Source organism: Neovison vison, chromosome 12 (genome assembly GCF_020171115.1).
Source record: "Neovison vison isolate M4711 chromosome 12, ASM_NN_V1, whole genome shotgun sequence".
Taxonomy (NCBI): Eukaryota; Metazoa; Chordata; class Mammalia; order Carnivora; family Mustelidae; genus Neogale; species Neogale vison.
In genome coordinates this window covers 122,167,189-122,182,897 of record NC_058102.1, presented here as the reverse complement: position 1 = coordinate 122,182,897, position 15,709 = coordinate 122,167,189, and the positions used below count along the sequence as shown (strand labels likewise).

The 15,709-nt window shown below is 43.2% G+C and overlaps 1 protein-coding gene across 1 annotated transcript in view; it reads left to right on the top strand.

Moving 5' to 3' along the window:
* Positions 1-15,709, top strand: part of DCLRE1C (DNA cross-link repair 1C) — a 39,491-nt gene that overhangs the window by 13,430 nt on the left and 10,352 nt on the right. The window contains 9 exon segments of the mRNA XM_044228838.1: positions 1,326-1,381; positions 1,924-2,025; positions 2,672-2,744; positions 2,936-3,076; positions 6,597-6,698; positions 8,815-8,951; positions 9,884-9,938; positions 14,424-14,512; positions 15,196-15,290. Of these exon segments, the coding sequence (XP_044084773.1) occupies positions 1,326-1,381; positions 1,924-2,025; positions 2,672-2,744; positions 2,936-3,076; positions 6,597-6,698; positions 8,815-8,951; positions 9,884-9,938; positions 14,424-14,512; positions 15,196-15,290 (850 nt within the window).

The window sequence follows — 15,709 nt, the reverse complement described above, 5'->3', positions numbered from 1 at the left end:
TCAAATTCTTCCTAGGGCCAAGTATTTTCCTACTGTCTGGGAAATCTAGGTAGGATTAGTTCCCTGCCAGGTTATAACCTGCCCTGCCGACACATTGAACTCTGAAGGGTGTCCGTCATCTCACCAGGATCAGGCAGAGGCTGACTTTGCCTCTCCTGTCTGGAGAAGATCAGCCTGTGAAGTAGTCGTCACCGAATTGTTCAGCAAGGGAGGGCTTCAGGACTGGTTGGGGCAGGTTAAAAAGGAGGGGAAAAGGACAGCCTGAAGGTTCCCAGATGCTGTGCTGACCTCAGTTAGCGAGCGCTCGACTTCCCCGATTGCCTCGCTGTCTTTCCACTTACGTTGGCAAAAGACTTGAGCTCCTCCTGTTGACTGGAGTCTGGCGGTCCCACTCTGGTCCTGGGTTTATTCTCATGCACCACAGCTTGTGTGTTGTGTCTCCAGAACTAACCACGGGACCTTGCTTTAATGCGGCCATCGGAATGAATGACCTTAGACTTCTGGGAGGAATTGCCATTCTCACGTAGCGAGCCGGGACAGTACTTGTAGAATGGTGACTTGGGGCCAGACGACAGCAGGTTTTTTTTTTTCCCCTTTCTTTTTTTTAGTTTAATAATAGCTTTATTGAGATATCATTCATATACCGTACAGTTCTCTCCATTTAAAATGTACAATTCAGTGGCTTTTCATATATTCACAGAGTTGTGTATTCACCAGCACAGTTCTTTATTGAATATGTTCATCACCCACAAAGAAACCGTGTACCCATTAGCAGCCATTCCCTACTTCTCCCTCCCCTAGCCCATGGCAACCACTACTCTAGTCTGCAGGATTGGCCTGTTCTGGACATCGCCTATCAGTGGAATCGTACTGGATGTGGTCTTTTATGACTCACTTCTTTCACTTTGCATAATGGTGTCAAGGTTTATCCATGTCGTAGTATGATGTGAGGATTTCGTCTCTTGCCGTGGCCCAAATAACATTCTGCTGTCTGGGCAGATCACGTCCTGTTCACGTGCTCATCAAGTGAGCGACATTTAGGCTGCTTCTACTTGCTGTGGACATGCGTGCCCAGGTTTTCGTGTGGTTGTCTGTTTTCATTTCTCTTGTGTGTAGCTCAGAGTCGAATTGCTGGGTTGCACTGTCACTGCGTTTAACCATCATTCTGTGGGCGAGGATTTCACGCGTTTCCAGGATTTGGTGCGTGAGGAAATGAGGAAAGGCATACCACATTCTTGAGAAGTACCTGAATCTGTTCGATTAAGGAGAGCTGGGTCCTCACGATAACTTCTATTATTATTATTTTTTCTTTATTTTCTTTTTAGAAGGAAGAGGTTGTTGTGACTCTCTTACCAGCTGGTCATTGTCCAGGATCAGTTATGTAAGGGGGCTTATCTATTTTGCCATTTTCTTACACATAGATATATGTTGCGTTTGTAGAAATAAATGTTTAGGGTCTAGAAAATAATATGTGTGGGGAGATTACTTCTTGAATGTGTAGATGGGAATTTCTTTAATCTTTGTTTCCAAATTGAACTTGGGGAATTGAGGTGAAGATCAAGTTGGAAATGTGGCTTTCTTATAATGGAAGTCTTTCAATGGCCATTTCTCTGTTGACTCTGCATTTTCCTGTCCCATGGATTTTTCTCTCCATGATTAGTGGAGAGTGCTAACACATTTCAGGGGATGTCTGTTGGAAATGCGGTAGTACAGTCCATAATGTTTTCTAACCCCCCCTCCCACCCCCTGAGAAAAGGTGGCAGCTGAGTGCCTGGTACGGTGTAGAGCTATTAAAGTCCCGCTAATACCATATTGTAGGTGGCTGTGTTTGGCAGGAGATGTTTGCTGTGGGTTTAGTGTTTTCTTGCTTTATGAGGATGTTGTATGAGACTTAGAAGTCACCAAGATCTATTTCCTTCTCAGGTTTTTATTTCAGGGCAATAATGGAACAGTCTTGTACACGGGAGACTTCAGATTGGCAAAGGGAGAAGCTGCTAGAATAGAGCTTCTGCACTCTGGGGGCAGGTACTGGACTTTATGTAATTCCTTTTTCTTTTCTTTCTTTTTTTTTTTTTTTTTAAGAGAGAGACTGTGCATGAGCAGGGAAATGGGGAAAGGGCAGAGGGAGAAAGAAGGAGAGAATTCCAAACAGACTCCACGCCCAACACGGAGCTAAACGCGGGGCTCCATCTCATGACCCTGAGATTATGACCTGAGCGGAAATCAGAAGTCACGTATTTAACTGACTGAGACCCCCAGGTGCCCCAGACTTCATGTAATTCTTGAATGGGGGACTGAATCATCTAAAAAGTTTTACTGCTCCTTTCCTCCCAAATATAAGCCTTTGTTTCAGGTAGAAATCGAAGTTTGTTATATTCGTGACAGTAAAGCAAAATTTTCTTCTCGGAATGGGGTGATGGTGACATTCTGTATGTTGACTGGGGGCCGTAGTTACGTGAATTTGTCAAAATTCACTGAACCATCTTTACAAAATCTGTGTAATTTATTGTGTGGAAATCATTTCCCAAAAAAGTTGATTTAACAAAAAAATTCCAAATTCAATGGAACACCCTCTAAGATTACTGCGAATTTAAACTTTATGTATATTTTATTTAACATTAGATGGTTAACACCAATTGTTACTGTTGTGTTTTGGTTTTTTTTTCCCTAGAGTGAAAGACATCCAGAGTGTATACTTGGATACTACTTTCTGTGATCCAAAATTTTATCAGATTCCTAGTCGAGTAAGTCTCCCTGGCGAAGTGGGCATGGTAACTGGGGTGTGGCTGTCTATTTCTAGTAGGAAGTTTCTAGAATAACATGTCAGATCATAATCGTCCCATAATTAATTGGCATTAATAACATGACTGTTGGGAGTGCAAAGGGTGAGTGATGTTCTTAAAAGTATTAAATGCCTTTAAAAATTCCTGCCCAGGAGGAGTGTCTGAGTGGCATAGTAGAGCTGGTTCGAGGCTGGATCACTCGGAGTCCGCACCATGTCGTGTGGCTGAACTGCAAAGCAGCTTATGGGTATGAGTACCTGTTCACCAACCTCAGTGAGGAATTTGGAGTCCAGGTACAGTGATGGCTCTTTCTTTTCTGTTGCTCCTTCCAGCCTCTCCTTTCCTCCCCATCCCTGCCCCCCAAAACCAACCGCAGTAGCAGAGGGAAGCAAGGGCGTGGGCTGGGGGCTTGGCTGGCTCAGTCGGTTAAGCGTCTGCCTTCAGCTCAGGTCTAGATCTCAGGGTCCTGGGATCGAGCCCCACATCGGACTCTGCTCAGCAGGGAGCCTGCTTCTCCCTCTCCTTCTGCCTCACTCCTTGCTTTTGCACTCTTTTTCTCTTGGGTCAAATAAATAAATAAAATCTTTAAAAAACAAAACAAAAAAACAAACCAAAAAAGGGCATGTGTGACGGGGGTTGGCAGCCCCTGTGGAGTGAGAAGTCGTCTCTGTTTGTTCATGTCCTCACGGGAGGAGCCGAATGCGGCCCTGTGGCTGGGAACTGCTGTGGCAAAATGTCCCGTAGGGGAAATATTTTTTTTTTTCAAATATTTTTTATGACTGTGGGTCATAAAATAGATGTAGTGATCTGAGTGTATTGCTTGCAATCCGAGTAATTATCGTTTTGTGACCGCTCACAGAGGGAATGAGACACGTGCATTTACGTACGTGTGTGCGTGTATGCACTGGGTTGCGCTGGGAAACCTATTTCTTACTGCGGGTCCTGGTCCCGGTGTGTGGAAACTGCTGAGGAGCTCGGAACCTTCAGGGCAGGCTGGGAGGGAGTTTTATTTTACCTGTCCCTTCCTTGGGGCTCAGTGCTGGGCTCTCGGACGGAGCGGGCAAGCCTGGGGCTCCTGCTCTTGTCCCCTGAGAGCAGACGGAGTTCTGGCAATGACCCTGAATAAAACAGAGTGTTAGGACGAGTTAGACATTTAAGTTCCACTCTGTTTTGCACCTTTTTTTTTTTTAAAGATTTAAAAAATTTATTTGACAGAGAAAGATCACAAGTAGGCAGAGAGGCAGGCAGAGAGAGAGGAAGGGAAGCAGGCTCCCCACTGAGCAGAGAGCCCAATGCAGGGCTCGATCCCAGGACCCTGGGATCATGACTTGAGCCAAAGGCAGAGGCTTTAACCCACTGAGCCACCCAGGCGCCCCTGTTTTGTACCTTTTAACGTTGATCCCCCATCCAGCAAACTTGTGTCAAGTCAGTGTCATTCAGTAAAATGAAAAAGATCTAGCTTTTCTGCATATGAGATTTAAAAAATTCTTCCCCCCTCCCTTTTTAAGTCTTGACTCCCTCTGTCCTCCTTTCCTTAATTTTTTCCTTCCTTGGGTCCCTCTGTCAAAATACATTGGTATAAAGTTGTGAATTCTCCATTTTGAGAAGGATTTGCTTTCATTCTGAGATTGTCATTCCCGGTTTTTTTGGTGTTAAATTGGCCTTTTAAATTAAAATCACAGTGATAATAGGTTATGTACACACACACACACACACACACACACGTAGACTGAACTCTTATTATCTGCTTTTTCCCTCCTGTCCTCTTGGTGAAGTACAAAGGTAGCAGCTGCTTATCAGTCCCAAATTCCCGTTGTAAATACTCGCGTGTGTATGAAATCTGGGAAGGCCTTGCAGGAAGGAACCTTGGGCTGAGGAGGGCTGGGGTTGGGGGAGAGCAGCCTTGTGGGGTGATCCTGTGACCTCAGAGTTCCCCTGGCATGAGCCCTCTCTCAGGCCCTTGAATCCCTTTTCGGGGAATAGAAACAATTTCAGATCAGGAATTTAAAAAGGGACAACAGGGAGGTTTTTGACTAAGGGACTCAGAGATGACTCAGGCTTTTTTTTTTTTTTTAAGGATAAAACTTTCTGTATCTCTGTACACCTTAAAATTTACCCCTTTTTATTTTCTTAGAGAGTCCAGAAAAGCAAATTTGTTGTTACTCCTTACTAATCATTAGTAAACGGAATGAATGGAATAAGGCACAGGATAAAGAAGCAGTTATGTTGGATTCTTTTTATTCTTGTCTTGGTATTAATTACCACAGCGGTTTGACATTATTCTAATCTGTTAATCAGATTTCAAAATGAGAGCGAATACTTCTTATTTGGGCTATTTCACAGTCCCAGTATCAATTTAGGTATATGTTACTTACTTTGAAGAAGAGAGTCTTTTAAAATGGATACACTGGTTAAACAATTTAAAATGTATCAGCCCTAAAATTTTAAAAATGGCTAACCCCCCCCAATCCCCACATCTGTCCTCCCCCTTTTAATCCCATAAAGGGGTGTGTTGTAAGGGGGGGGGTCTGGGTCTCTGCTTCCTCCCCCAGCTGCGTTCCCCCTAAAACTGCCCTTAATTCATGTGGCATGTTGGTGTGTCTCTACAAGTCAGTGATTCTTGGTTATTCACTGCAGGATACCCTGTATTTAGAATAAAACTTGACCTGTAGCAGGTGCACAATAACTATGAATTGAATGACTCTTGGCAGATTGAAGGACAGTAGCGTTGACCCTTGAACAACATGGGTTTGAACCACGTGGGTCCATTTATTTATTTTTAAAGATTTTATTTATTTGTCAGAGAGGGAGAGCAAGCAAGGGAGCACAGGCAGACAGAGTGGCAGGCGGAGGCAGAGGGAGAAGCAGGCTTCCCGCCGAGCAAGGAGCCTGATGTGGGACTCGAACCCAGGACGCTGGGTTCGTGACCTGAGCCTAAGGCAGCCGCTTAACCAACTGAGATACCCAGGCGTCCCACACATGCGTCCGTTTATATGTGGAATTTCTTTAATCAGTACAGTATTGTATCATATATAGTACTGTGTGGTGACAGATGGTGGCCACACTTGTGAGCACATGATAACCTAGAGAGTTACAGTGTTGTCCAATCACTGTGTTGTACACCTGAAACTAATAAACTTCGTGGGTCAACTGTACTTCAGAAAAAAAAAAAAAAAACCCAGTGCGTACTCTAAGTGTATTTTCTCTTATGATTTTCTGAGTAGCATTTTTTTAGTTTGCTTCACTGTAAGAATACAGTATGTGATACATAACACAATGTGTGCCAGTTGACTGTTTATAATATTGGTAAGGGAGCTATTAGCATTTAAGTTCTTGGGGAGTAGAAGGTTATGGGGATTTTTGACCATGTGGGGGTCGGCGTCCCAACCCCTATGTTGTTCAGGATCCGTTGTATTAGCACAATTCAACGAGGTTCACCAACTGAGTCTCCAGAATGTTTTAGTGCCCCCGCCGATCGGCACTAATGCTGACTGGTGGGAATATGGTTTCTGTCCTTTGCCTCCTGACATCCCGACATATTACCAGTGTGCCCTGAAATAGCCAGTTAACTCGGTTTTTGTTTTGTTTTAAAGCTTTTATTTATTTGGGGGGCAGCACATGCAGACTTGGTACTGAGGGGGAGCCCGACATAGGGCTCTATCCTAGGTGCCCCTCCAAAAACCAAGTTTTAAGAAAGAAGAAAGTTCACTAACTGCATGATTTGCCCTGCAGTATCACCCTTGAACAGGTTTTTTTTTTTTTAAATAGGAAACACAATTCAGGTAATATGCTTGTGTGTCTTATTTTGCTCAGATTCATGTGAACAAACTGGACATGTTTAGAAACATGCCGGACATCCTTCACCATCTCACAACAGACCGCAGCACTCAGATCCATGCCTGTCGCCATCCAAAGGTGCGGAGCAAATTGCTTTTCTGATTGTGGGTGTGATGCATGGAAAACAGACTTTTAGGTTCGGAAGGAAGCTCTGAAATCCCATATTCTAGCCCTTCTGTTTACAGATGTGAAAACCGAGGCTGAGAGCCTCCAGTGTTACCCCAGGCCACACAGCTAGACGTCACTGTGTTCCATTGCCGTAGATGGCGTGGCAGTAAACAGACACGGCTCCCCTTCCTTTTTTAATGAAATAAATCCATGTGCATTTGATGCATGTTTATTTGTAATGAATTACATAATGAGTAATGTATTTATAATGAAATTAGTAATATGTTAGAGCTTATAACTTAACGTTTACAATCCATTGTTACTTATATTTGAGATTCATGACCTTTGAGCACGTTCATAACCTATTTTTCTTCTACCCATTTGAGATAAATACTTAAATATAACTTCGCTTCTTACTTTGAAATGTTTTTAGGTATTGCTGGTCCGTTTCAGATGAGTGTTTTTTTAGTGTTTTCCAACTCATTTGTAATTCATTTGCGAAGGCCACCATAGAACTCCCTTCACTTATTAGATGCCCTTCTCTTATTAAAGGTCAGGTATTAAATTTTGCATTTGCCCTTAACATTTTTTTCCCTCTCAATTTATATAGTCAATTGGCATCACTAATCCTAAATCAGGATCTTCAGAGGTGGGGGTGTGATGGCCATGATTTTCCTCTAAATTTTTAAAATATCTGAACATTCAAATGCTGAGTGATTTTTATTTTAGTTAACACTGCTTTTATTTAGTGAGTCAGTCATTGTGGTAGTAATATTTGCTCCATTGCCAAAAACCCTAAAGTATACTTGCTCAGCCCTAAAAAAAGGATAATTAAAAAAAAAACACCTAAAACCACCAACAAATTCTTATCTATATTGTGGAATATTCTACTTGAGACCACTGTAGGAGAACTACAAGGTAAGACGTTATCTTGATGATTGGTAAGCTGCATATCATAACCCGAGTCATGGATTTATTTCATCCTTTTGTGGGTGTCTCCACACACACACACACGCACGCACACACATCCTCACTGAATTCACGGTTGGATCAAAATCACATAGATTCAGAATAGCAACTGTTTTGTCTCTTTCTTGTCGGACTGGTAGTCTTTGGTCCTCACAAGCCCTGTAAATCTTTTAATTGGCAGATTTCGCTTTGTTCTGAGTTTTCTTACATCCCACAAAGTAGCTGTGTTTCTAACTGTCACCCCTGTCACTTCCCACATGGCTAATTGCCTTGGAACACTCCTTCAGACGGCTTTGTTCTTAGTCCTGTAGCCTCAGGAATACCGCCCTCAGCCCCAGAACCCCAGCGCTCTCCCTGGCGCCCCCTCTCCTGCAGGACCCGCACCTAAGGCCCCCTGATGGCCTTTGATTGGGACTGAGCGGTAATGGTTTTGCAGGACCCCGATCCGAACATGACATCTTCGGGAAAATAGTCCCATTGTTTTTCAGCTATTTATTTATTTATTTATTTATTTATTTATTATTTACTTTTAAGATTTTATTATTCATTTGACAGAGAGACAGCAAGAGAGGAAACACAAGCAGGGGCAGTGGGAGAGGGAGAAGCAGGCTTCCCGCTGAGCAGTGAGCCCAGTGCAGGGCTTGATCCCAGGACCGTGGGATCATGACCTGAGCTGAAGGCAGATGCCTAATGACTGAGCCACCCAGACACCCTGTTTTTCAGCCTTTAAAAACACTTTTGTTACTTTTTCCTCCAACTTTATTTTGAAAAAAATTGGATGTGTGGCCCGTATTCATTCTCCCTCGTTGTGTAGTTGTGTCCTTTTCAGCGTGTGAAGGGCGAGTAGGGCATCCTGAGTGAAGGTCAGGTGTGTGTTGCCATCACTGTGGCCTCTTTTGTCTCTTGATGTAAATCCAAGTCTCCAGCCTTTTGCCCTTCTTTTAGGACATTGATATTTCCGAAGCGACCAGGCTAGTCATTTTGTAGTGGTCCTAAATTTGGAATTATCTGATTGTCTCCTTAGATCTATTTTTTTATTTCATTATAAACATTTGTCTTTGAGACCCTGCGTACAAACATATTTGTTGAAAGCGTAGAACTGCTTTTCTGTTTTTAGGCAGAGGAGTATTTTCATTGGAATAAATTACCTTGTGGAATTATTTCCAAAAATAAAATTCCACTCCACACAATCAGCATTAAACCATCCACTATGTGGTTTGGAGAAAGAACCAGAAGAACAAATGTCATTGTGAGGTAAGAAAGCAACCTGTGTTTTGAGACAAATCTTGCTTTTTGAGGTAATGTATCTGATTTATTTTAGTTTTATTTGTTTCTTTTTAAAGGTTTTATTTATCATGGTGCCTGGGTGGCCCAGTGGGTTAAGCGTCTGCCTTCGGATTGGGTCATGATCTCAGGGTACTGGGATCGAGCCCCGCATCGGGTTCCCTGCTCAGCGGGGATGCTTCTCCCTCTCCTGCTCCCCCTGCTTGTGCTCACTCATGCTCTCTGTCCAATAAATAAATAAATAAAGTCTTAAAAAAAAAAAAAAACCACGATTTTATTTATTTGAGAGCAAGGGAGCGAGTGAGAGGAGAAACAGTGGGGGGCAGAAGGGTGAGAGCAGCCGACTGTGCAGAGCGCGGAGCCTGATGTGGGCTGATCAGGCCCACAGAGCTGAAGGCAGATGCTTAACTGACTGAGCTGCCCAGGAGCTCTGACTTAGTTTAGTTTAAATGCAGTGTATCCTAACTCAGAGAGGAGGATATACTATAATTGTGGGGAATAACCTCCCAAATGTAAACCTGTTTAAAGAGGTGCTACTTCCAAACCTGCCTAATGGCCAATGCCATTAGCCAGGATTTCCTGAGGTCTGTTCCGGTCGGTTGGCCAGAGAGTGAAGGCATCTTGCTTGTCAGGGAGTGGGGATCTGCCGTCGTGGGGGATAGAAGCCCTTGATGGAGTAGAGGAGCACCATAATGATCATCTTATTTTGGCATTAATATTGGGTATTCAGAATGTCTACAAATATTTCTGCCTCTGGAAAGAGTTCCTTCTTATCCCAGGGAGAAACCCTTGGTTGTGGGGTGATTTCATATTGGAATAGACTAAGTGGAAAGGCCTGAAATTGAGAACTTTGCTTAGTTTTGATAAGTGACCTTTTCATTTTATGTTTTCTTTTCCTTTAGGACTGGAGAGAGTTCATACAGAGCTTGTTTTTCTTTTCATTCTTCCTACAGTGAGGTAAGAGGATCGATCCCATGTACTCAGAACCCTGTTGCCAGCTGCTTTGCCAGCCCCTTCCTGTTTGACAGCAGTAGTGGTCCCCTTGGCGACCAGGGGCCTCTCTTTTCCTACTGCTTAAGATTTGGTGTGGCTTTTTCCAAAGAAATTCAGGGAAAATATCAGTAGGTGAGCTATGTTTACTGAGTAATAGAGGAAATTGGCTATTATCAGCTGTTTTCAGCCTAAACGTTGAAGAATACTGATGATTAAGGGTTTTTTCCCATCTTGCTTCCTGCATGTATTTTAACTTTCCCGCTTCAGTTCTGTTCACCTGTCATAAGAGGATCATAAATCTTACATAAGGTAGTATTACAAATAAAATCTCACACGGGCAGCCTTAAGGTGCTGTCCAGATTTCTGTCTTCTTCCCAGCTTGGATTGTGTCGAAAAACTGTTTAAAAAATAGTCCTGAATATTTGGCAGGGGGAAAGAACAAAGGTGATTGAGGTAGAGACCTTGTTCTTAGGAAGGACATATATACTGGGAATTACCCAGCTTAAGAAGGGTTATTAAATGGTTTTGTAGGATCCTCTTTATTTTTCTCTTTTCTTTAACTGGCCAACATGTAAAGTCATTATTTCAGATGTAGAGTTCAGTAATTCAGCTGTTGCATTGTTAGGATCCTTTTTATACAGGAAATTGACCTTCTCACTTGAGTGGGAACATGTTATGTGTGACGTATTTGCAAACTCCTCGTGCATTTCTAAAGTAAATGCTAGCATCTAAGAAGTGCTGAGTTTTAGTAATTTCATGTATGTATCAGGAGAAAAAGGTATATAAAATCAGACTGTCACATACAGTTTTAGTTTGACCATTTCGGCACTTAAAAATTGATTTCCCTGATAACTATTATTTTTGTATTTGGGATACATGGATACAGCCCTGCAGCAGTGAGCCGTGGACGTGTTAATGATTTGAACAGGTGGATTCTTCCAGAGCTCCAGGTAGTGGCTTTCTTACCAAGTCAGCTGTAGTATTGTAAATGATTCCTTATCTTATTATCAAAGTATCATAATGACCTCTCTATTAAATGACTGACCTTAACTTTCAGGTACAAATAGGTTATCTGAGAGTAGCTTGAAAGGAACTCATTGTGATAGTATAATGTAGCTGATGTGTTTTCCTCATTTTATCCTGAAATCTCAGATTATTGTCAGAGCCTCCTCCTAGGGGTTTGTCTTTGGTTTGGCACTGGCTCAGCGTCAGGGTTGATGAAAATCCCTCCTGGGACTTTATGTAGTTACCTCCCCAGGAAGGAGATATTCCTTGATGCGTGAGTGGAGAGAGGAAGCAGGTGAGCCCCCCTGCCCTGCTGTCGGCCGCCCACGCTCCCCCTAGATTAGCACTAGTGACCGCACCCATAGAGGGTCACCGTGAGCTCCATGTGGTCATCTTCTCTCAGGGTGGTGGTGAGGAGACAGGCTTTCCTGAAAAGTGCTCTAATTAATAGGCCTATCCTAAGTATAGATCATGTTGAAATCCATTTAAAAACATAAATTGTCAGTTTTTTAAAATGAATGATTTTAGAGCATGCACTTGAGAGGGGGGGTGGGGGCAGAGGGAGAGAGAGGGAATTTCAAGCAGACTCACTGCAGAGGCACACATGGGGCTCGATCTCATGACCCTGAGATCATGACCTGAGCCGAAACCAAGAGTTTTCAGCTCTATCAAGTGAGCCCCCCAGGTGCCCCGTAAATAGTTCCTGTCATTTTTTATTCTGAATACAGCGGATCCTCCTCATTTGTGGATTCCTCATTTACAAGTTTGCATGCTCACTAAAATTTGCTCACGACCCCAGATTAATAGACGCGGTGCTGCGCGGTTGCTTGCAGACATGCCCAACAGAGTGGTGAGAAGCGGGAGTCCCCGGACATGCTATTTCCAATTTAGGTCGAAAAAGGGGGTGCTCTACCCTCTCCGCTGAGCTCATAGGGCCAGCAGGGGCCCTTTTGCAGTCAGTTTAGTGCTCCATTGTACACGTTTCTGTGCTTTCTGTTGGGAATTTCACTGTTTAAAGTGGCCCCCGAGGGCAGTGCTGGGGATGCTCTGTGTGTTCCTAAGCACGGAGGCGGGGACGTGCTTTATGGAGAAAATCTCTGTGGCATGAGGTACGGTGCCTTGAACTGTGAGTTCAGGAGTTATTAATCAACAGTACACACAGATAGGTAAACTTTTTTTTTTTTTAAGATTTTATTTGTCAGAGAGCGAGAGTGCACGCACACGCGTGTGTGTGGGTGTGCACGTATGGGTGGGGCAAAGGAGGAAACAGGCTCCACACTGAGCAGGGAGCCAGATGTGGGGCTCCATCCCAGGACCCTGCGATCATGACCTGAGGCAAGGCAGACGCTTAACTGACTGAGCCACCAGGCAGCCCTGAACTGGTATCTTTATTTTTTATTATTTTTTTAAAAAGATTTTATTTATTCATTTTCATTCATTTGAGAGAGAGTGAGAGGGAGCATGAGAGGGGAGAAAGGAGAAGCAGACTCCCTGTGGAGCTGGGAGCCGGATGCGGGACTCCATCCGGGGACTTCGGGATCATGGCCTGAGCCAAAGGCAGTTGCTTAACCAACTGAGCCACCCAGGTGTCCCTGAATTGGTGTCTTTAAACAGAAACACACATAAAACAGGGTGTGATGCATTGATAGGTTGACAAAAATGCGGTGACTAGAGGCTTACAGGAACCTTCTCTTCCCCTTAGGAGTAGTGATTCAGTGTTTGCTAATTCACCATTCCCAGTGACCTCAAGGAACATGACCCCTGTGGCTAATGAGATAGCTGGTGTTCATGAGTTGTTTTAAGGCAGGCATCTGACGTAAGGGCATCAGCTTGTACAAGGGACAGAGGATGCCCATCTAGTGGGTGTCTCTTGTCTCCTGTGGCCACTTCATTTCCAAGTAGAAGTGAATCATTTTGGTATAGGTTGACCTTGCTTTCTTTATCCCTATTCTCTTGAAAGGCCTCAGATTTCTGCCAGCCTCAACTTTGAGTTAATTATGCAAATCATGTAGGTTGTGGACAGGTAAGAGTTTCTGATTGTACGCCTGCTCTGAAAATACAAAAGAATTTATGAAAAATACCTGAAGAATGAATGTCTTACTGTTTTTTTTCTCCTATTTTAAGTAAGGTCGTCACTTTATTTTAATATGGAATTACTGTTAATCCCTGGGTTCCTCCCTCTTTTGATTTGGTAAAATTGTGTTCTAAAAATTACTCAGAGCTCAGTTTCCCCACTTGTAGAAGAGAATAAAAACCTTTGTGTTGTCATTGTCATCTCTGCGGTGGATAATTTCATTGAATGTTAAACATATGCCAGGGGCGCCTGGGTGGCTCAGTGGGTTAAAGCTTCTGCCTTTGGCTCAGGTCATGATCCCAGGGCTCTGGCATTGAGCCCTGCATTGGGCTTTCTGCTCAGCAGGGAGCCTGCTTCCTCCTCTCTTTCTCTCTGCCTGCCTCTCTGCCTATTTACAATCCCTGTCAAATAAATAAATAAAATATCTTTAAAAAAAAAAAGCCAGGTGCCAGGCCAGACACTTCAGATGCATTATTTCCCTTATACTTTTAGATGAAGAATCTAAAGAGACTTCAGGTAACTTGACCAAGGTCACCTGCTCACCAATGAGTAAAAATGCTGAAGCTTGTTCGTGTTGTAGAGATGTTTTGAGGAATAGTGACAGAGTTCCTCTGGTTAGTGTTCTAAATTTTGCACAAAATCAAGGTATTCATGAAACTTTTGCATGTAATTTTCCTCTAGATTAGAATAAACCTAGAAGATGTAATTTCCTTATTTTATTTGTTGGAGAAAAGAAATCAACTCTAAGACCTTGTTTCCTTGTGTGTATTAAGTATTCAGCTTAATTCTAATTTACTTGTAGGGAATTAGTTAATTGCGGGTGACTTTATTAGACAAGGAAACTAATGTCATTTAAAGAAGTATAGGGGGCACCTGGGTGGCTCTGTCAGGTAAGCATCTGTCTTTGGCTCAGGTCATGATCCCAGGGTTCTGGGATTGAGCCCGATCATGGGCTCCTGCGAAGCAGGGGGCCTGTTTCTTCCTCTCCCTATGCCCTTCCCCACTGCTTGTGCTCTCTTGCTCCGTCAAATAAATAAATAAAATCTTAAAAAAAGAAAATAGAATCTTTGACTTCCATTAATCAGTAATTCCTAGTTCTTACTGTGGAACGGAATCACGTGAAGGACGTTTTAAATATCCTGATTCCCAGTTCCCCCAGTAGCTCAGTAGCAGGAGGATTTGGGGGGCTGGGCCCGAGCTGGCTGTTTCTTTCCAAAGAGTCCTCGGGTGTCCCCCGTGCGGCTAGTATTGAGAACCGCACAGTAAGAAATTCCTGCTGCTCTTTCTCCTGCCCTCCCTTTTGTTGCTTCTTTAACACCCAGATTTTTCAGCATAGAGATAATCGATCCATTCTATTTTCCTTCTTCTAGATTAAAGATTTCTTGAGCTACATCTGTCCTGTGAACATATATCCAAATGTCATTCCAATAGGCACCACTATGGATAAAGTTGCAGAAATGTGAGTAGTTGCTCCTTGTGGAACTTCTGTTGTTGAACAGGATGGATTCTGAGACTAGGTTGGGGCCTAAGGACAAGGGCCAGGATGTAAGTAGGATGGACATGGCTGTCAGTACTTTTCTGGTTGGCAGCCTGGCGGCTTTCTTTAAGTGATAAGTTATAGTAATCCTAAAGGCTTCTGGGAATCTGACACAAGGAAGCAGTTGGCAGTGAGGCCCTCAAGAAAGGAAATAAGTCATTTCCGTGCCCTTTCATATTTTATCATCACTGTGCCTTAGCTTTCTGCCTCTAGAATGAGGAGATAAAATTTGTGAGATTCTTAGGAACCCCGTTAAACAGGGAAGAGTAAGCAGCCAGCTGTCCTGTATTCCGTGAATGCCAGGTGTCACTGTATTACCTGATAGTCTTATAAAACAGGGACCTGCTTTTCCGCAGTGCAAGACCAAATACAGGGGTTAGCCTTCGCTCAATCCTACAGTTAGACAGCTGTGTGATGGGTTGTATTTAAGTGCTTTTATTTACCACTTTATTACAGTGAAGTGGTTTTTTCATTATTAAACATGGCTTTTCGGTTTTTAAAAGTATTTATATGATTCTCCCCATGGCCAAGTTTTTATCTTCTCTGTAAATGATGCTTATGTTCTAGCATCATAGGAAAACATAAAATATTCATATTCATTTCAGCTTAAAGCCTTTATGCCGATCTTCCCAAAGTACAGAGCCAAAATATAAACCACTTGGAAAATTGAAGAGAGCTAAAAAAACTCACCTCCACTCCGGTAAGAAAATGGGCCCTGGGTTCAGAGGTGTGGGTTTCCATGCAAAACTTTTTTCCAGGCTATTCTGGTCTGGTGAAAGCTTCATTGGGCTGAGGTGGGCCTGGGACCTTCTGTCATTCAGACTTGTCACCATGCTCTCAGGAAGTGCTTTTCCTTCCTTTCGCAGCCTGGGAAGCCAGGAGTCCAATCTCTTTCACAGGCTTAAAACAAGTGACCTTAGAACCGTGCCTGTATTGAATTGTGTTCTCCGCTTTCTGGAAGTAGGCCCTGTGGTTTGTGTAGACCATAAGGAGAGGCTGGGCTATTAATCTTGCACATTTCCTCTAAGATACTAATATATGCTGGTAATGGGAACTTTGCTTGTCATTATCATTTCCAACCAGATTGATCAGCAGTGCTTCTATTAATGGATTTTTCTC